Source organism: Micropterus salmoides, unplaced genomic scaffold, assembly GCF_014851395.1.
Source record: "Micropterus salmoides isolate LMB-PRFRI ecotype aquatic unplaced genomic scaffold, ASM1485139v1 Ms_hic_scaffold_11, whole genome shotgun sequence".
Lineage (NCBI taxonomy): Eukaryota > Metazoa > Chordata > Actinopteri > Centrarchiformes > Centrarchidae > Micropterus > Micropterus salmoides.
The window spans coordinates 29,146,561-29,165,641 of NW_024040152.1; the positions used below are offsets into that span (position 1 = coordinate 29,146,561).

General features: G+C 42.2%; 2 protein-coding genes across 3 annotated transcripts in view; one reads left to right on the forward strand and one right to left on the reverse strand.

The window, feature by feature from the left end:
- The window catches only part of klhl32 (kelch-like family member 32), a 37,528-nt gene extending 30,052 nt beyond the window's left edge, over window positions 1–7,476 (reverse strand). Inside the window, exons 1-3 of one of the 2 annotated variants that reach the window (XM_038712152.1) lie at window positions 7,314–7,476; window positions 5,740–5,861; window positions 1,141–1,318 (exon numbers count right to left, since the gene is read on the reverse strand). In XM_038712152.1, coding sequence (XP_038568080.1) covers window positions 1,141–1,318; window positions 5,740–5,762 — 201 coding nt within the window. In that variant the 5' untranslated portion in view covers window positions 5,763–5,861; window positions 7,314–7,476. Of the gene's footprint in view, window positions 1–1,140; window positions 1,322–5,739; window positions 5,862–7,313 lie in introns of both variants that reach the window. The other variant, XM_038712151.1, reaches the window with a different exon arrangement.
- Window positions 7,477–8,587: 1,111 nt separating this feature from the next.
- Window positions 8,588–19,074, forward strand: fzd6 (frizzled class receptor 6). The gene is given in 9 exon segments (XM_038712148.1): window positions 8,588–8,736; window positions 9,961–10,388; window positions 13,729–13,925; window positions 14,027–14,606; window positions 14,750–14,822; window positions 14,825–15,168; window positions 16,525–16,673; window positions 16,762–17,169; window positions 17,362–19,074. Coding segments are annotated over 8 exon segments (2,100 nt in total). The 5' UTR covers window positions 8,588–8,736; window positions 9,961–10,202; the 3' UTR covers window positions 17,525–19,074.
- The last annotated feature ends 7 nt before the right edge of the window (window positions 19,075–19,081 follow it).

The window sequence follows — 19,081 nt, forward strand, 5'->3', positions numbered from 1 at the left end:
GGTATTTCATTACAATCACTCATGTCCGCTGGGCTAAGTAATGTGTTATAATCACTGCTACGTGTGCATGTGTGTTTTGAGTGTGAAAGAAAGAGGCACACACCGAGAGAGAGAAAACACAGTCGCCAATTACGACACAATGTACCTCCATCTCCTCAGCGAAGTGAACTTAATGAAACTCATCAGTGGAGTCAGATGACAAACTGAAGTTAATGTTGTTAAGCTCCTACAGATGAACAAGGGAGAAGAGTGAGTTTTGTTGCTTTACTGTAGCAGGTTGATCTAATAAACGAGTGCTGGAACAACAGCGGGGACTTGAAAGGGCGGCATTTTAAAAAAAACAGAGCAGAAGAACAAAAGGAAAGCAAAAGTGAAGAGGACGAACAAAAGGGGGAGTGAGGAGGAGTGTGACTCGCCCACCCTCAACTCCCTGCAGAGAGAAGTAAAAATAACATATACACACACTCGCACACAGGAGGAATAATCCCTGAGCAACTTGGACATATTTAATCTGCCTCTCATTTTCAAGAGGGATTAATTTCTACTTCCTAATCTGCTCTGTGTCCCTAAATCAAATCTCATCGGTGCACTTTTCCCTCCGCAGCCTATCTCCTGTCTGGCTGTCTGACAGCGTGAATCTACCTAACGCTACCTCTGTGACTTAACTCGAATCAGACTGAAGTCCCGGCAAGAGAGCACACGAAAGCCTTACACTCGGGCCCGATCCAGGTGGCATGCAAACCTTACCATTTTCATGACAAAAAAAAAATGTTTTTAAAATTTTGTTTCTTCAAGTTTTTTTGGCAGCACGGCAGAGCCCCTTAACACCTTATAACCCTCCACTGATAATCTGTGCTAATGGAGTTCTTTCTGCTGGATCAGCAGAAAGGTAAGGCAAGTTTTCTTGCAGTTTAAACAATCTACCAGCGTTTCAGATAATTATGCAACACGTTATCATCACCTCTGTCACCCACACTGCCTGAATGATACCTGCTCTTTATGGAATGGCAAACATCAGCTTGATAAGTGTGCAATCCTTGATATGACTCCAACCATTGAGCACAACAATTGTTTAATACCAAACCTTATTTGTAAAACATAGGTACATTTTACAGGTATATAATGTGGTCCAGGACTCACCCTGAAGTAATCGCTGCACGCTGCCAGGACGGCTTTGTGGGCGTGGAACTTCTGCTCACCGGCGACCAGGGTGACATCACACAGCAGGCCATCCTTCCTCTGCTGGTTGAGGGCAGAGAGGACCAAGTCCTGGTGGGACTTTGACTGACAGAGCCTCTGTCCTGTCAGCATCTCCCTACTGCTGCAGACACACACACACACACACACACAGAAGATATCTTGTTAAACTGGAGTTAGTCTAAACTCTGGATATATTAACATAATAAAATGATAATAATAAAAGGATTATAACTAACACATGTACTAGTACTGGCACTGTTACTTTCACTGTTTCAACTAACTTTACATCACTCATTCTGGTACTATAACTACTGCTACTACAACTACTATTGGGCCTACAATTCAAACCTTTAACACATATCCCATTTGGGGAGAGGCTGCTTAAATGAAAACAAATCAACATATTATGCTAATTACACCCTTGCAATGAATTTGGCCATGAAGTTTTCAAGGATTATTTTACATTTTTTTGACAGCTAAACTGCTTTCTACGACACTGTATTAAGTCCATTGTAGGTAAAAATAAATAAATATAAGGCTGAGAGAGGGGGTAATATTCCAAGGGAAAACTCAGAATTTCGTGTATTTTTTTTTTAGATATATTTGTGTTAAAGGCTCTGTAAAAGCAGGGTACGCAGATGTTTTTTTTAACAGCCATCACATATAAGGTACTTTCACCAACCAGTATTAGAATACACTTCCTTCTGTTCAAAGACCAAAAGCATAAAAAAAACTGAGGAAGAACAACAGACATTTATATAAGACTAAGATGTGACACATGGCTTTGTTGCAGTCCCTCATATCTACCTGTCTATAATTTCCTCCTCTTCTCTTACATCTGCAGTGACTCTTGTCTTGTATTATTAGTGACTGAAAAAACCCCCTCAGAAGATACAAATTTACTAAGTTTTTTACTTGTAAATTTGCAAAAGAGTATTGTCGATTTTATTTCTCCTAAATGTACAACTTTAATCTCTGAACCTACCCAGCCGTGCATTGATCCAGACTCAAATATAAATTATAAATTATTATTGGGTAAATTTCCATGAAATTTGGTACAAATAACCATACTGCCACAATGTTATCATGAATATTAATTTGTATTTGGTGACCCTTTAACATTAGTTTGGTGCTAATTAGCTAACATGACAATCTAAGATGGTGAACATGATTAAGATTATACCGGCTTAACTGTCAGCATTAGCATTAGTTGCCATGCTAGCATTAGCTTTTAGCTCAGAGTGCTGCTGTTTTGTGAAGATCCCAGTTGTATAGTCCCTAGTTCATTGTACCACTAATATTTGTATGACAGAGCAGTACACAACCAAAAAGGCGAGAGTCTAATTTATAGGTACAAATATTTTATGCACTAGCAGACCGTGACAGTTGATGGCATTTTAGTGAGAGATGATCAAAGGTTAATAGTAGTAATTTTTCTATTTATATGTACAAGATGTACAATTAAAATCAAGAAATCAAGAATTAAATTAACTTCAATGTTGACAAGTGACACTTGCTATTGACATTTCCCCTATTTTCCCCACGCTTTCTGCCCATCAGTATGTCTCACAGTTCTCAAGTCAGTGTCACGATCCTGTCCTGAGTGCTGTGTTTTTGGGTTTTGATTCTGAGGGTTTGGTTTTGTATCTGCATGTTAGTCCTGTCATTTGCTCCGTTTAGTGCTGAGTTTATTCATCTATCAGTTAGGTATCTGTTATTTAGTCTGCGTTTTGGTTCCATGTCTTGTGTTTATGTCTTAGAATCTACTCCTGGTCCGTGTACTTCACTGTTTGTTATTTTGATCTGTTCAGTATCTGTCATAGAGTTGTTGAGGAGTTTTGGGTTTGGTTCTGTCTGTTGTTCTTTGTCCAGTATCTGTTATATAGTTTGTTGTGTTTTGGTATTTCCCTAATTTGCTGTTCTGTTCCATGTTTATTGTTGTCCTGTTCCCAGTCGGTTCCGCCTCTGTTCCCTACTCCATTCTGTTAGTCAGTTGTCATGTTTCCTGTTTTGAGGTTCGGTTCCTGGTCTTGTGTTCTCTGTTAGCTCTGCATCTTAGCTCCTAGTTCTGTGTCTCAGTTCATGTCTTAGTGTTTACTTTTGGTCTGTGTACCTCTGTGTAATGTTGCCTTTGTCTGCTCTGTGTTCTCTTTAATCTTAGCTTCTGTCTGTGTTCCTTGTTGGTGTTAGTTTATTTGTGATCTGTCTGCTTGTATTAGTTTATTCATATTACTCTGGTGTTTAGTGTTGAGTAACTTGTGTTTTGTCTTTTCCCCCCTCAGTAATCTGCCTGCCTGCTAGTCTCTCTGTTTCTCCCTGCTGTCTCTCTGCCTGTTTACCTTGATCCCTGTCACCTGTGTTGTTCCCGCCCTGCTCGTTAGTCCCTGTGTATGTATATATACCTGGTGTTCTGTTTAGTCTTTGTCCGATCATTGCAGTGTTTTGTTGTGTTCATATGCTCTGTCCTATGTTGCTGTTGTTGGACTCTGTTTGTCAGCCACTCTGCCAGTAAGTGTGCTCGCTTTTGGTTTAATAAACCTTTTGAACTGTACCTGCTCCGCTCTGCGTCCTGCATTTGGGTCCACCAACCTGCTCGCCACAACAAATCGTGACAGTCAGATTCTTTATGGTGGATGAGAAAATAACACCCCGACTACAGAACATGTTTAAAACATTGTGACTGACTGACTCATTGACTGACTATATTCTGTGGATCCATGTAGCACCAAATACACCCTGTTTTCCAACCCATCCTCAAGTCTCTCTCCGCTTGTACTCATCCATCAGCAGCACGCCACCCTGTCCATCCAAATCCATCTCTGTCCGCTTACAGTTGCGACAGTCACTCTAAATGCTGCTGTCTGCCAGGAGGCTTGCTCTGTCACCTTCATGGTGATGTGGTTCAAGACAGAGGAAATAATGGGTGTGTGTGGGTGGATGCGTGTGCGCATTACGGGCCAGAGGTAGGATGAACAATGAGTCAGGCTGTTTGTTTGGCGGTTGGACTGGGCTGGGAAGAGCCAGGGGAGAAAAGGACAAAATTGCTGTGCAGGATGACAGGGAAGGGAAATTACACAATTTCACAACTCACAGAGGGAGAAGTGGTATGGGAGATTTGAGGGGTAGAGGCCTATAATGTACTAGATGTTAATGAATATACAAATTTTATCTTATAACTTTCATCAGTTGATTCACAAGAGGCTGATTTTTTAAAAAGAACAGTCAAATTTGAAGCAGGAGAAGCTGAGATGGCTTTCCCATAATGCAACCAATAGAATCCAATTTGCTAGACTCCTTGCCCACGTCTTTCAAAGTCCACGCCCCTACTCTGTACCACAGGCTCGCAGTTAAAAAATAGTGGTCCGAAAGCTCAAACCAAGATGACATCATCGGGAGTTATTTTTCTTCAACTTGACAAAGGTCCTCCAGGCCTGCGGAATACATTATACAACTGTTTTCACAGGCTGAATAGTACTCCTGATGACTAGAAAACCGACCTTGATCTGTAAAATTGATGATTCCACTGCTTGCCACAGCAATGCTCACAAAGTCAGAAATGTTAATAAAATATAAAATGTTAATAAATCAATAAAATGCTACACATAGTGACTTTATAAAAATAAAAAGGCAGATTCAATTTTACATAGGAAAAGGTGGGCAAATCGATTTGAAATAGGGCAATGGTCTGGCAATGTTCTGTATTTTTCTTAATGTTAACAACACTCATGAAATGACCAAATCCAGCGAGTTTACTGTACTGTTGTCTGTGTAGCCAAAGCCTGACATTTCTTATTCCTCAGTGCGATATACCCAATGTTTTACATAAACTATTAAAAAAATATATAAATAAACCACCCAATTGCATGGGGCGACATGTTTCTTTGTCACAACGAACATGGGCACTGTAGTTTATTTCGAGGCAATCCCACATCCACCGACCTGCTGCTGTAAATACTCACCGACAAATACACAATTTACCTTTGTTTTAGTACAGTTTGCTTAAAAATACAATGCTCAGCTGTTTCAAGAAGCTATTTAACCTTTTCTTTCAGATTAAAGTATATCTTTATGACCTGTTTTGAAAGGTTTACGCCAGTAGAAAGTATGTTCAGTAGCAATGAATGGGCTTAAGGATGAGAGCTAGACAGCTTGTATTGACAGTTCTCAGAAGAGGACAAATTTTTGGTTTTGGTCTTTTAATTGACCATCTCCTTTGGGTGGGTTTACCCTTGTCTAATCTCCACTACGTCCAAGCAATAAATTGGATAACAACAGAAAGCCAGAGTAGCCTGCACACTAGGAGCACCTTTATCGAACAACATATTGATCTTCCCTGGATCTTCCTCGGGTTAGAATAAAGAACTGTGCTCTCAGTCCCATCAGCAAGCAAGTGGCTCTTTGCCTACAATTGCTTAAATAGTCGATACATTTTTCAGTGCATATACAGTAACTGCTACTTACGGATGTTTTCTGTTTGTGCCATGTGCTTTGAGCATGCTTTAATATTTACATTATATATGGGAAGACCAGGCCACTTACCTGAGGCTGGGTTCAGAAGGCATGCCCCTAGACAAAGGAAGAGGAGATGGTGGTGGAGGTGGAGGGGAGGTGCTATGTGGCTCCTGAGGACTGCAGTCTCCTCACTGGGAACATACATCAGCCTGATAGGACAGAGCAGCATGTCAGCTTTACTCAGTCCATCCACTGGACCCAGCCGCACTGTGACAACCTCCTGTGCGATGTGTGAAGGGATGCAACCGCTTGTCAAGCCTAATGCTGACTTCTCCCTTCTCTCAGCTACACTGGCTTTGGCTTTGACAATTCTTTACTCACTTTGGCTGTTTTTTCAAGGCCTTTTATATGTGCAGCACAGCGGCTGTGACAGCCACAGGCAGCCAGACTTCACGGAAGGGAATAAACAAGCTCAGCGCTTCTCAAAACAAGCTGGGAGTCTAAATTACACCAAGTCCCTCTGGTGTAGCTACAACCTTGACATAATGTGCTACATACCTGGATCTGATATCCCCCAGTTTCCTGCAAGATGATACAGCACAGGAGGGAAACAGAGGTCAGAAGCTTCTCTGCATACTCTTATTGAACTACTACTCACTCACTGTACAATAAGTTGCCCCAGGTCCTCTCATGTGGATATTTTATAGAGTGAAGCTTGTGTATGTATGTGGTTCACCTTACGTGTAGGCAGATCTGAGGGTATACCGGCTTCTCTTGACTGTAGTCCCCAGCAAGATCTAGTTATCGATCTGTTCATGAGTGACCTTCAGACGCATGGCTACAAGGCAACTGCTACTGCCTGATGAGGGATAGAAGAAGCTTATCCTGTGGTCCAACCCCAAAACAGGCTGACACACGCTGTGCACATTTCATAGCTTTGCCTATATAAGCTTTTGACGATGTGGTTTATAGAGAGCAAAAATAAAGCAAATGTACTCACATCCAGAATGCAAATTAGGGCTAATATTCAATCTCTTTCTATGTGGGGATCTCTATTGGCCATTGCTCCATTTGTCTCTATATAGGTCCACATAGCTTATGAAGTTTTGATTGCAAAATGACATGGCAAAACATCCCAAACCCTCTAACTGAGACATAATGAGTTCCCATCATTTTGGCCTCAGAAAAGATTAAACATATCCGGAAGGTGGATATATTTAGGATCTGATAATCACAACAAGAAGGCCATTGTTCCCTGCAAAACACTGTAATCTCCTGACTGGAAAAATAACCACAGTCGTAAATGTTGTCTTTTACGCACAAGATGCAATTAGGACTAGCAGTGCAACAAGGAACTGGAAGGGGGGCGAAGGAGGAAGGTTTGGGTTGCCAGATAAGCAGACACCATTAGTGCATTAACTGTCACTTTCCAAAAGCTCCCAGCTGTCAAAAGGTCTCCTAGCAACAGGCCAGCGCCTCGGTCCGCAAACTACGGGGGACGCAGAGCAACCTCCTCCGTGCGAGGAGAATAATCCTGTTGCATCCATCACAGGACGCACTCAGACGATCCGCACCTCATTCTATTCAGAGCAACCCGCCGCTTTGCAGGAATTCACTGTATTCAGCTCCCTCTTGTCTTAATATGCCACAAGCTTACGCACCTCATATGAATGTGTTATGAGCCAGTCCCGTTCCCTCTGGCGGCGCCTCCGTTACAAATGGCATTAGATGACCGAAGCTGGTCTCTTGTACACATCCGCGGTGAGAGGAAAAGCAGAGCGCAACGGCAAAACGACGCGCTCGGTTTGCGCGGATACTTTGTTGGTTCTACTGTAGCACCTAAATTGTTACATTATAACCCCGCCTCTCCACGGCGGTCACATGAATACTTACAGAGAAGGGATACAGCGCCCCCAGGTGGATAATTGGAACACAGCAATTGCGTGAACGCCTGTATGTTTACTACATACATAGGCCTGATGGTTGGGTACATGTAGGGGCACCAGGGGTCGTCGTAGGATTTCCACTACATCAAATTGAGGAATAGTCTTATTAGTGTTACTGTAAGTACTGAGACTACTGTTGAAAACCCTATAGCCTAAAGATTTACAGCGTCAGTGTTGTAGCCTACTTTATTGTGATGTTATTAGTAGCTTAGTGCACATTAGTTTTTTTTTGTTTGTTTTGTTTTTTTTTAGATTTCCTGGACATTCAATAGAGACATTCAGTCTGTGAGTAGGGGCCTAGTAGTCTGTAATGCTTAAAATATTTCTGTTGTATATAGTTGTTTTGATATTTGTTAAGTATCCCCCTGAGGCATTAATGGGTTTTAGTCATTTTTTGTATTAAATTGATAAATCAGTTACTTCCATCTAGTGGTATTTAGGAAAAATTACACCAGCATTCTCACTCACTAATCTCTCTCTTTTTTTTCCCCATGAGACAGACAGCACCTCCTGTTTGTGTTCAATCGGAAAATGCAAATATTGTCTAAATAAATGTGGGCTACAAGCTGCCGTTCTTAAACAAAGCCTGAAATCAAACTCCCATCAGCCTGTGTGTGACACGTTTTAGATTCGCTAATCATTGCAAGTTTCCCTTACATTTGGTGAGGGATTGTCCCGTCTTTCATCTGCCCATCTGCACACATGCTGCGTTCAAGTGCTGCCCCAGCTCTACTGCTGTCGGTGCATTCAAGTGCACCTTGGTATTGTGCGCTGTGGCTAAAGTTCTGTTCAGAGTTTTTTTCTCTCTCTCTTTCATTTGTATGTGAGAACTTACCACACTGTTAAACTCTCAACATAATTTTTACTTTAAAAAGTGCAGGCCTATAAGGCTAAGGCTTTCAAAATACAGACTTACAACGGATTGATTCACAACCCGTTTCCTGTACGTATGGTCAATATAATGACGAGATTTCCAACAGCTTTGAAGGCAGCTTCAGTTCAGAGCAGCCCGACAAGAAAAGACTGAGGAGGACTGTGTCGGAGCGTATCGCAGGAAACGCGTTACCAAATTCCCCACAGCATTGCTCCAACGAGTATCCATGTAGTCAGCTGGTACACGAACTCCTGGCAGTTGGGGGTAAGTTGTTTCGTTTTTTACACTCATAGTTTTTTTTTTTTTAAAACAAAAATCTTTGTAAGTTGTAACTTTGTAAGGGGCCCCGTCCCGTCGCGGCGACCGAGGCAGGGATGTTTACTGTACCCTTTCCCCGCATTTAGCGTCTAATTTACGGGAAAACGGCTTTCCTGCCGATAGACTGACATACTCTTAAAAGTCCTGACATTACGATAGGAACTTATCCCTATGTTTTTACTAAGCTGTAAAAACTTGCTTGTTAGATTTATGTGGTGCTGTTGGTGGTAACGTTACGGGTTAAATGTTTGCACTGCCAACTTTTACTGACTCTTGAATCATTGCTATTATGCTAGCCGATAAGCTTATGCTAACTTAAAAACCCTGTTTCCACTATTATTTATGTGCAGCTCCAAAACGTACAGGCCCACAATCTGCACTGATATGACGATTGTTGATGGAGGTTACTTTCCATATAAACAGTGGTGTGGTAATATTAGATAAACTCTTACCACAAGTGATAATCTAATCGTATGATAATCATCAGGAATTCAAGCACCCATACAAACAGCTCTCTTTATTCTTAAAAGACCATATATTAATTTAGAACACTTCAAATTCTACATTTTATAAAACACATGTATGTACTTGTTAGTTTACAGAATATAACCATTACTAATACCCAAAACTCGTTTTATATGGGCCCCTATGAAAACCTAAACCTACTGACACTTTGCTTTTGGAGTCACTGGGACAGTATTACATTCAGGCATTCAAGATTCTTAGTTGCTCAGGTGTGTGTGTGTATGTGGAACGGGGATACTTCAATGCAAGATTTAATGTGCATCAACATGCTGAGACTCATTCTACTGAATCAGCCTGGATCTTTAGCATTCCCCACCCCGTGTAAATTCATGCACTTAAAGTCTGCACAGGGATTGATTGGATTTTGGTCCCTTAATTCCACATGGCAGATTCGTCTCTAAACAGTGCTTCCCAAACTGGAGCCTGAGGACCTGAAGGGACCTGTAGTGGTGCCCAGAAAAATGCTCTTCCATTCTGCAGTATATATGGTAATAAGCACCTACAAAAGTCTTTTCAGCTGGGGCTCCTGAAGACAATTCTTCATGAAATGTGGCTTGGGGTCCAAAATGAACCTCTTAAGATACATTTTAGTCATTGAGAAGCAGAAAGTATAAACCCATTTAAGAATAAATATTTTATTTTCAGGGATGTGGGATTCCTGTCTGTGACCCGGAGGCACATGCTGACCAATGATGGGAAAGTTTTACCTCCTGCAATGCCCGCCGGCGCCACTGAGATGACCCCAGGAGGAGTGAAATGTGGATGATAGTGTGAGCCAGGAGAATTTAACATTTGGGCCAAGATATCCTCACGCTGAGCCAAAAAGAAACCTTTTCTTGTTTTTGCAAAAAAATAACAAAACATACACTCACACACACTCAGTCGCAATGCTAATGCCAGGGCCGTTGTGGGTGTGCCTGGCTCTGATATGGGTAGGAAGCTGCAGTGCCCACAGCCTGTTTACCTGCGAGCCCATCAAAGTGCATCGGTGCCTGGGGATGCCCTACAACATGACTTTCTTCCCCAACATGATGGAGCACTACGACCAGGATATTGCAGCCAGCAATATGGAGGTGAGTCCTCATAACATTACATATATCAGTTTGTTGACACACTGTATATTGGCCTTATTGGTCATTGGCCAGTCAATCAGTCTGTAAAATATGGAGTTACATTTTATAACTTACACATAGTTTATCTATTGTTCAGTTGTGGCTTTTGTTGGGCAATTCTTAATTTAAACACCCAGTGTGTTACATTATATTCCTGCCTTTTAATTGTGGTATTAGTTGGGCCAGTCAACACAAACCCATGCTGTGGGTACAAATAATATTTGGCCAAACACCAAACATTAAAACCCGCAGACCTTAATCTTAAATTCTCAAAGTTTCCAGAGATCATATAAAATGTGTCTGTTTGAATTTGTGAGAAATGTCTTATGTTGAGATGTTTCACAGCTGCTGCCCCAACTTTAAAGAATCTCATTAGTTACCATGGAGGGTTGTAATTATATTGGCCTGTGACAGAAAATAAATGCTTCCTCCATACCTCTCCTAATACCTCTTCGTAATTCAAGTCACATTTAAAGATAATGAATACCATCTCAAAATAATTGCTGTGGTTAGTGCTATTATTAGTGCTGTTAGTGGGTCCAGTCTATAAATGCCAGCGCCTGACAGCCTTCAGAAGTGCATATTGATTGAACCTTAATTACCGTTTTGTAACGGTCATCAACAGACACACACAGTTTACCAGCCACAGTTTGTCCACAAAAATCATGCCTGATTGTTATAGAGCACTGTCTAGTAAATAAACTGTTAGTTGTGAACACAATAACTATGAATCTGCTTTCATCTCTTTGAAGGTCGGCGAGCTCGGCGAATGTCAGGCTTTTGTCAGAGCCGTTTTGATGTGTCGTTGAGTAGTTCACACATAACGACTGGCGTCCGCCGATCGATCGCTGATTTTAGGCTACCCCTGATCACAGCCTGACGGTCGCGAGCACGCAGACCGGCAAATCGGGCTCAAAATCGTGTAGTGTGAACTAGGCTTTAGACGACTTCTGTTCATATAACGCAGGACAACAGCACTGGTGTGTGAGGAGCTGATGATGACTCAACATAGCAATTTCCCCTCGGGGATCAATAAAGTTCTATCTATCTATCTACTCAGCAGGTGTTAACATGACCCAAAAGTAACTCTACTTAGCCTAGCTGCCATGGGAAACGCCCACTCAAAGATTTGAAGTTTACTGTATCCACAAACATGTCCAAAAAAGATTTAAAAAATGCCTTCTACCTGTATCATCATCATCATAGCTTATATTTCCTCAAACAAAAAGTGACGAGAGTTCAAATTTCAGTTTGGCTTTCTCTCTGGCCTAATGAGATGTTTAGTCACTGGCCTTGCATGCCCGTAGACCAAATGTTGTCTTGTGTCTCTCCTCGGCAGTGAACTCAGGGTCTGTAGTAGTTGCATCCTGTATTCTGGCATTCCTGAAGGCCAGGGTTTGGGTTACACACAGTTGGTGTCAGAGCATTGAGCATGAACAGTGATCTGTTGAAGGAGTCTTTTGTTTGGCATCTGGCAAAGGTATAGGGTTTTTATTTCACAGCAACCTTGGCCACAGGCAACTTCATCAACTTTGTTCTGAGGGGCCTTTGATTTCTGGAGGAAGGGGAGGGACACACCCAGTCTCACACAAAGCCTACCCTGCATACCACAGTACTCTCTCTCTCTGTTAATCACTCACTCATTTCCCCCCTGTACACGGTTTTACCTCCACGGTCCTGTCTCCCAGGTGACAGGCTTACATTCAACTTTACATACTGTACATAGCTCTCTTTAAGAAGAGTGCAGTGATCTATCACAAAGCTTTTGACGCTGTAATCAAGCAGACTCCTGCTTTGGTATGGGCTTAGTCCGGCCCATCAGTAGGATTTTCCGGAGGAGGTCTAACCTTTTTCCGCCCTTGGTCCCAGATTCCACCAATGTTTGCCAGCTTTTGAAATAGCAAAGTTTGAAGTGTTAGAATACAAAGAGAATGGAAAGACTAATTGACGTGCTGTAATGGACAGGGAACACTTAAAACTTTGAGCGAAAGTTTGAAAAGTGATTTTCTAGCCATTTAAAAAAAAAAAAAATCATTTAATCCTTGAAGTACTTTTCTATGAAGTTCTCTGCTGAGGATTTTGCTATAAAAAGCAAATCAGCTCGACTCGTACCGCTGATCCTGGCTGAAGGTTTCTGAAATGAGGGCAGTTTTTACAGCGCTTGCAGTAAAGCAAATAAAGGTCAGATTGTTGAGAAATGGGGAGCTCAGTGAGAAGGAGTCCAGGACCTCCATGGACGAGAAACAAGGACGCTTACTGTCAGAGGGGGCATGGCCAGGCCCCCAGAGACACGGGCCTACTGCCAGACTGGATTTCAGGAAAAAAAGGAGGAGAGGAAACATTGAATAAACTTTGTAAAAACCTTGCAAAGTGCTTTCGATAAAAGAGCTATATAAATGTTGCCATTTACCTTTTTATTACCATTTATGAATAGTGGACTGTGTTAGAGTGTGTGTGTGTGTGTGTGTGTGTGTGTGTGTCCTGTAGACAAATATTAATGGTATAGATTTGACAGAAGTCTGTCGTGCATGTTGGTCTGATGATGGTTAACGAGGTTCAAAGAAAGAGTCCTGACTACACTAAGACGTCCATGGTTTTAGATTTTAGAAAATCAGCATAGGAACTGGAATGGAGTTTTCTTTAGTGTAAGCTGTGTATGCCTGAGAAATCCAAGCATGTAGACACACTAATAACTGTCTCATCAGCAGCCTGACCTATCAACAGCTGTATGCATTCCAGCCTTCCTGGCCTGTCATTGTGTTTCCAAATGTATGTGCTCTCATATCCTGCCCCCCCCTCCAATTCTCAAGCTCTTGACCACTGTGTTGAAACGGAAGAATATGGTTCCCAGCCAGTGAATCGGCCCCTTTGTGTAGCGCTATGTACAAAATAAAGTTAATACTTTATGTAGAGCAGTGACTCCCAATCTTTCTGATTTGTGACCCCTTAAACCAAAGCAATGTTGACTTGTGACCATCAACACTTCTATATACCTATGGGTTATTATGATCAGGTCAAGTTAGTTTTTGTTGTTTGTTTTATGCTATAAAAGGTCAAATTATTCTGTTTTTCACAAAAAACAAACATTATTTTGTGCCGTGTCAATGCTTTTTGCTGCCGTTGCTACTGTGTTAAATGTCACACCTTATTACCATTTATACCATTTATGAACCTTCAAAGGTAGTTTTGCTTGAATTGATTGATTGATTGACACGTTTTAGGGGGGAAACCAATGTTTAACTCTTAAACTTTCCGTGGACTGTCATTGTCAACACAATGTAGTTTTTCTTTCCGTCCTCAGCCATTCATGCCCCTGGCAAACCTGCGCTGCTCTCCAGACGTCCACCATTTCCTGTGCCAAGCCTTTATCCCAGCATGCACTGAGGAGAACAAAGTGATCCGTCCATGCAGAGAGCAGTGCGAGGTTGTCCTGTCCGACTGCGAGGAGAATATCCGAATCTTTGGTGTCACCTGGCCACCTGAGTTACAGTGTGACAAGTAAGAAAAATAAAAAAACAACTATTACAGACAATCCACAAGAGCAACAGGAGTGTTTCTTGTTCAGTCCATTAAAGAATCCTTGTTTTTTTCCCCACTAGACTAGACCCTTGTAGCTCCCCTGATGGTTCGGCACTTCCTGCAACCACCCCAATGAGCTCCTCATCAGCTAAGAGGGACCTTGGCTTCTGGTGCCCACTGCAGCTGAAGACCAAGCCGGGCCACGGATCGTCGTTCCTGGGCGCCCAGGACTGTGCTCCACCTTGCTCCAACATGTACTTCAAACCCCATGACATTGAATTTGCCAAGAGCTTCATCGGCGTGTGCTCCATCGTCTGCTTGGGCGCCACGCTCTTCACCTTTCTCACTTTCCTCATCGACGTGAAACGTTTCCGCTACCCAGAGCGTCCCATAATCTTCTACGCCGTCTGCTACAGCTTTGTCTCGCTCATATACTTCATTGGTTTCCTGCTGGGGAATAATGCAGCCTGTACCAAAGCGTCTCATCCTGCCGGTGTGGATACAGTGGTGCTGGGCTCCCAGAGCAAAGGCTGCACTCTGCTGTTTATGCTGCTCTACTTCTTCTCCATTGCCGGTATCGTCTGGTGGGTCATACTCACCATCACCTGGTTCCTGGCAGCTGGACCCAAGTGGAGCTGTGAGGCCATAGAGAAGAAAGCTGTAAGATTTTTAAGAATTTAAATGTTTGTTAGTAGCAAAGAACGTAGAATAGAAATATAAAATCAGCAAACGCAAGCTGTCAGCAGCCAGGAAAATGGTGGACGCTGTTGAAAATATTGATCCACGTGTCCTCTTGTCTTTAGGTGTGGTTCCACTCTGCTGCGTGGGGGATCCCCGGGGCGCTAACTGTCATGCTGCTGGCCCTGAACAAGGTTGAAGGGACAACATCAGCGGGGTTTGCTTTGTGGGGCTCTACGACCTGGACGCCCTGCGCTACTTTGTTCTGGCTCCCCTGTGTGTGGGCGTCATAGTGGGCCTCTTCCTCATCCTAGCGGGCATCGTTTCTCTCAACCACGTCCGGCAGGTCATCCAGCATGACGAGCGCAACCAGGAGAAGCTGAAGAAGTTCATGATCCGCATCGGTGTGTTCAGCTGCCTCTACCTGGTCCCGCTGGTCACCCTGTTAGCCTGCTATACCTACGAACAGAGTCACCGCAGCACCTGGGAGAATACTTGGATCAACGACCGCTGTCAAGAGTACAGCATCCCGTGCTCCTACAAGGTAACTTGGGCTTAGTCACTTGCTGAAGGTGTTAGGGCTCCGAAACAAGGAAAGGCCAAGTGACACATTAGAAAAGGCTTTTTAACTCACTTACATGTAGCTAGTTACCTCGATTGGTTAGTTTGTTTATGTTATTGTGCGACTTTGGTGTTTTTAAAGTGTTAGTTCGGATCCAAACTAACATGTCAACTAACCGGTAGAGGCAGCAGTACATCATGAGTAAAGGTGAAACTAAACAGGAAATAACAAGAGACATAGCTGTTGACAGGTTTCATAAAAAGAGGATATATCTAACATATTTTCTACTGTATATTGAGTGGGGGGGACAGATATTTTTCAGTATTGGAGAGGACATGACCTCTGCAGAGAATGCTTGGTCAGCGGCTTGTTATGCTTAACACTAGGCTAATGTGAGTGTGTGTTTGTAAAAAAGTCAATGCGGGTTCTAAACTTGCAAATTGCTAATAAAGGCTCAACAGGCTTAAAATAGTTTGCAAGCAATAATTATGAAGCTCCGATAACCAAAAATGAAACTGCAATCAGCGGCTCAAAGACATTTTGCGTCCTTTCAATAATGTTAGAACACAGATCAAATTAAACTTTTGATGCGGCGAACACATCATCCAATGAAAATCCTTTAACTACTCAAAAATGTCTAATATAGAAGGTATTAAGGTGAGCAGAGAGTATTTGGGTGAGAACAATAATGGAAATACCAACATTAGCCCCATTTGACCCAGAAAGACTTTTTTTTACAAAGAAAAGTCTCTAAAGCCAAGAGCACAATTTCCTGAGCAACACACATAGCTAATTAGTTTTTAAAAATCAAATAACAGTCAGTCTTGCCAGGCTCTAAATGGGCTGCAACATGTGTGTGTTAAAAATGGCGATGTGAAATTGGAATCAACCAAATATAAATATTTAGGCTGACTGTCTACTGACAATAAATATTTAGGCAGATGCCTAAATATTTATTGTCAATTTGTATGTGATTCTTTTCAAAAGGCAATTTGCAGCGCTAAACAGACCTCATACATAGCACTCTGTGTGAAGGAATAACAGGCACTAAAACAGTACATTTCATATCTGTATATATTTAATTTTAAAATAGCTGTCCAATTAGAAACTGCTTTTACTCCAAAAATGTAATGTGACATACAAAAGCTGCTGTGAAAGTGATCAGGAGCGAGAAAGGCACTGCAAAGGAGAAAAACAAACAAGCTCGACCCTTTGTTAAATCTTAGTATCTGAGGCTAAAAGCTTGATTTTGTGTTCAGTCAGAAATAGCTTTTATTAGTTTACCCACACTAAAGCGCAAGGATTCTATTATAGTTTGTGTGTGTCTCTTTGTTTCAGGCAACAGAGCTCCACCGTCCTGACCTCTCCCTGTTTCTGGTGAAATACTTAATGACCCTGGTGGTTGGAATATCTGCAGTGTTCTGGGTCAGCAGCAAAAAGACCTGCTCTGAGTGGGCCTACTTCTTTAACAGGACCCGCAAGAGAGAGTAAGACCATATATCTTGTCCTGAAATTCAGTCTCCATGAGAAATAAATACACAGTGTCACTACACTCTCCTGTTCTCCGACCCACAGTCCCATCAGCGAGAGCCGTCGGGTGCTCCAGGAGTCCTGCGAGTTCTTCCTGAAGCACAACAGCCGTGTCCAGCACAAGAAGAAGCACTACAAGCCGAGCTCCCACAAGCTCAAGGTCATCTCAAAGTCCATGGGCACAAGCACTGGCGCTGCGCCCACCAGTGCCTCCGCCACTGCCGCCACAACCAACCAAGGGACCTCTGCGCTGGGCAATCACGAGCCTCATGTGCAAGGTTCTCTGTCTGAGGCCTCAGCCAGGGAGCACCTGGACAGGGGCACCTCCAGCCGAAGCTCCAGGAGGGGGGAGAGGGAGAGAGAGAGGGAGGGGGGAGAGAGGCGTAACAAAGGCGGGAACTCCAGTAAGGTCAGCAGCCGCTCAGAGAGCATGCACAGAGTCCCAGATGGGAGGTGAGACAGACCCTGAAATACCTTAGCTAGACTTCTTAAATGTTAATGTTTCTGAAAAGCGCAGACATAACACTTTTCCTCCTACTTGCAGTATTTTACATTATTGATATATGAATAGACATTTCTGTTGAATCTCAGCTCTGTTGTTTGTGGTTTGATCTGTAGCGTAATCTCTGATGTGTCCTGGTTTAGGATGACTCCAAGGAGCGAGCTGTCGGAGGCCAGGCAGGTCCTCAGTGGACAACAGCATCCAGCTTTAAACCTATCACACAGCAGCAGCATCCAGGACCCCACCCACCAGCTGGTGCACCAGGTGCCTGAAGAGAGAAAGGATGCGAAGGACAGCAGCTGCTGAGATATCTGCCCCTACCCCCCCAAATGTATCTGCGCATCCATCCATCCACCCTTGAAACCACTCAGACAACAGTCACACTCGCTGCTGGTTCATATAATCTGTTTTAAAGCACAGCACCCATTTGTTATACATCATATAACCTTCATGAAGCAGGTGATGCATGCATTGGTTACATTGTCATCAGTAAAGGTTCATTGCCATAAATATGTTACATACCTTGAGTATTTCTAATGCGGTATGTTTGGACCAGAATATGTGGGTCTCAGCAGAGAATCCAAAGGCGTTGGATTATTTAGTTTGGGTGACGGCAGTGTCTTTCAGCTTTACTGAACTTTTGGCCATCTAGCATATACTGGACCTGAATGTTGCAGCAGCACAGCTATCCACCTATACGTCTACCAATGGTCATTTCATTTTGTAGCATGCATTAAGTCTTAGGTCTACTGTTTTGTAGATTGCTAGCTTTATGACATAGAATACATACTAGTAAACAAATGCAATATTTATGTAAATATTCTGTTTTTTAGAAAGTCTTTCACTGGACTAGTTGCTACACTGAGAGTCTTGTTAAGAAACGTTATGATATTGCCAAACATTCAACTTGAGGTGAGTCTTCCTGTGGTGAACTGTTTTTTGAATGTCTTATTATTCCCGGAAAGATGGACACATCATGTGCTACTTCATCGCTCCTTTGGAAAAAAAAAAAAGCATACTCTTAAACTTGATAGACTTTTAGACAATTTTGAATTTGTGATTTTCCTTTGGCAGAGTATTCTTTCAGAAAATGTACTTTAACTTTATTTCAGTGTTCCTACTTGTTTCTGTTGTAGAAACTCTTACTGTAGAGAGTTGTCCTGTGAGCGCTGATAAAGTATAGCTTTATAGTATTCTACAAGAATGTACCTCCCTGTGAGTAGTTCCTCCTCTTCAAAGAATCTACAGATGTTTTGCATGCGTGATGTCTACCTGTGTTCTCTGTGTAATTTCATGCGATTTGAAATCAAATTTGAGAGAAGCAAATCAAACAGGCTTTGCACTATATGTCATTAGAAGCACAAACGACTAATTATTAAGTATGAATAGTCATAAACAAACACAAAAAGAGAATGTGTGGCTATTTTCAGGGCTTATTTATAACATATGGGTCACAGACCATATATTTCTCCTTCAAGTACTGCCAGAACTACTTCTGTGAGTTATTTGAAACTGTCTTACTGTACTGTCTTATGTTGCTGTGTAAGGGATTTATTCCTCCCTTAAGTTCTTTTACCTTTCACATTTGGGAGTCAATTCAAATAACATTTAATGAAAAGGGAATTCTTGGCAGTCTATTTCTGTTGTTCTACATGTAGCCTATATTCTTATTCATGATGTGGACTGGGGGATCTAGGTTATGGATTTAGACTTAGTGGAGTCTATGAAATGTTCTGTACAACTTTTGTGAGCCGTTTTTCTATTTTTATTTTTTTTTACTGTAGCCTATCTTGTCAGCTGAATTTTTTATCAATCCAATTTCATTTGAATAAAACACAATTGAATTTAAAAAAAAATGGAATT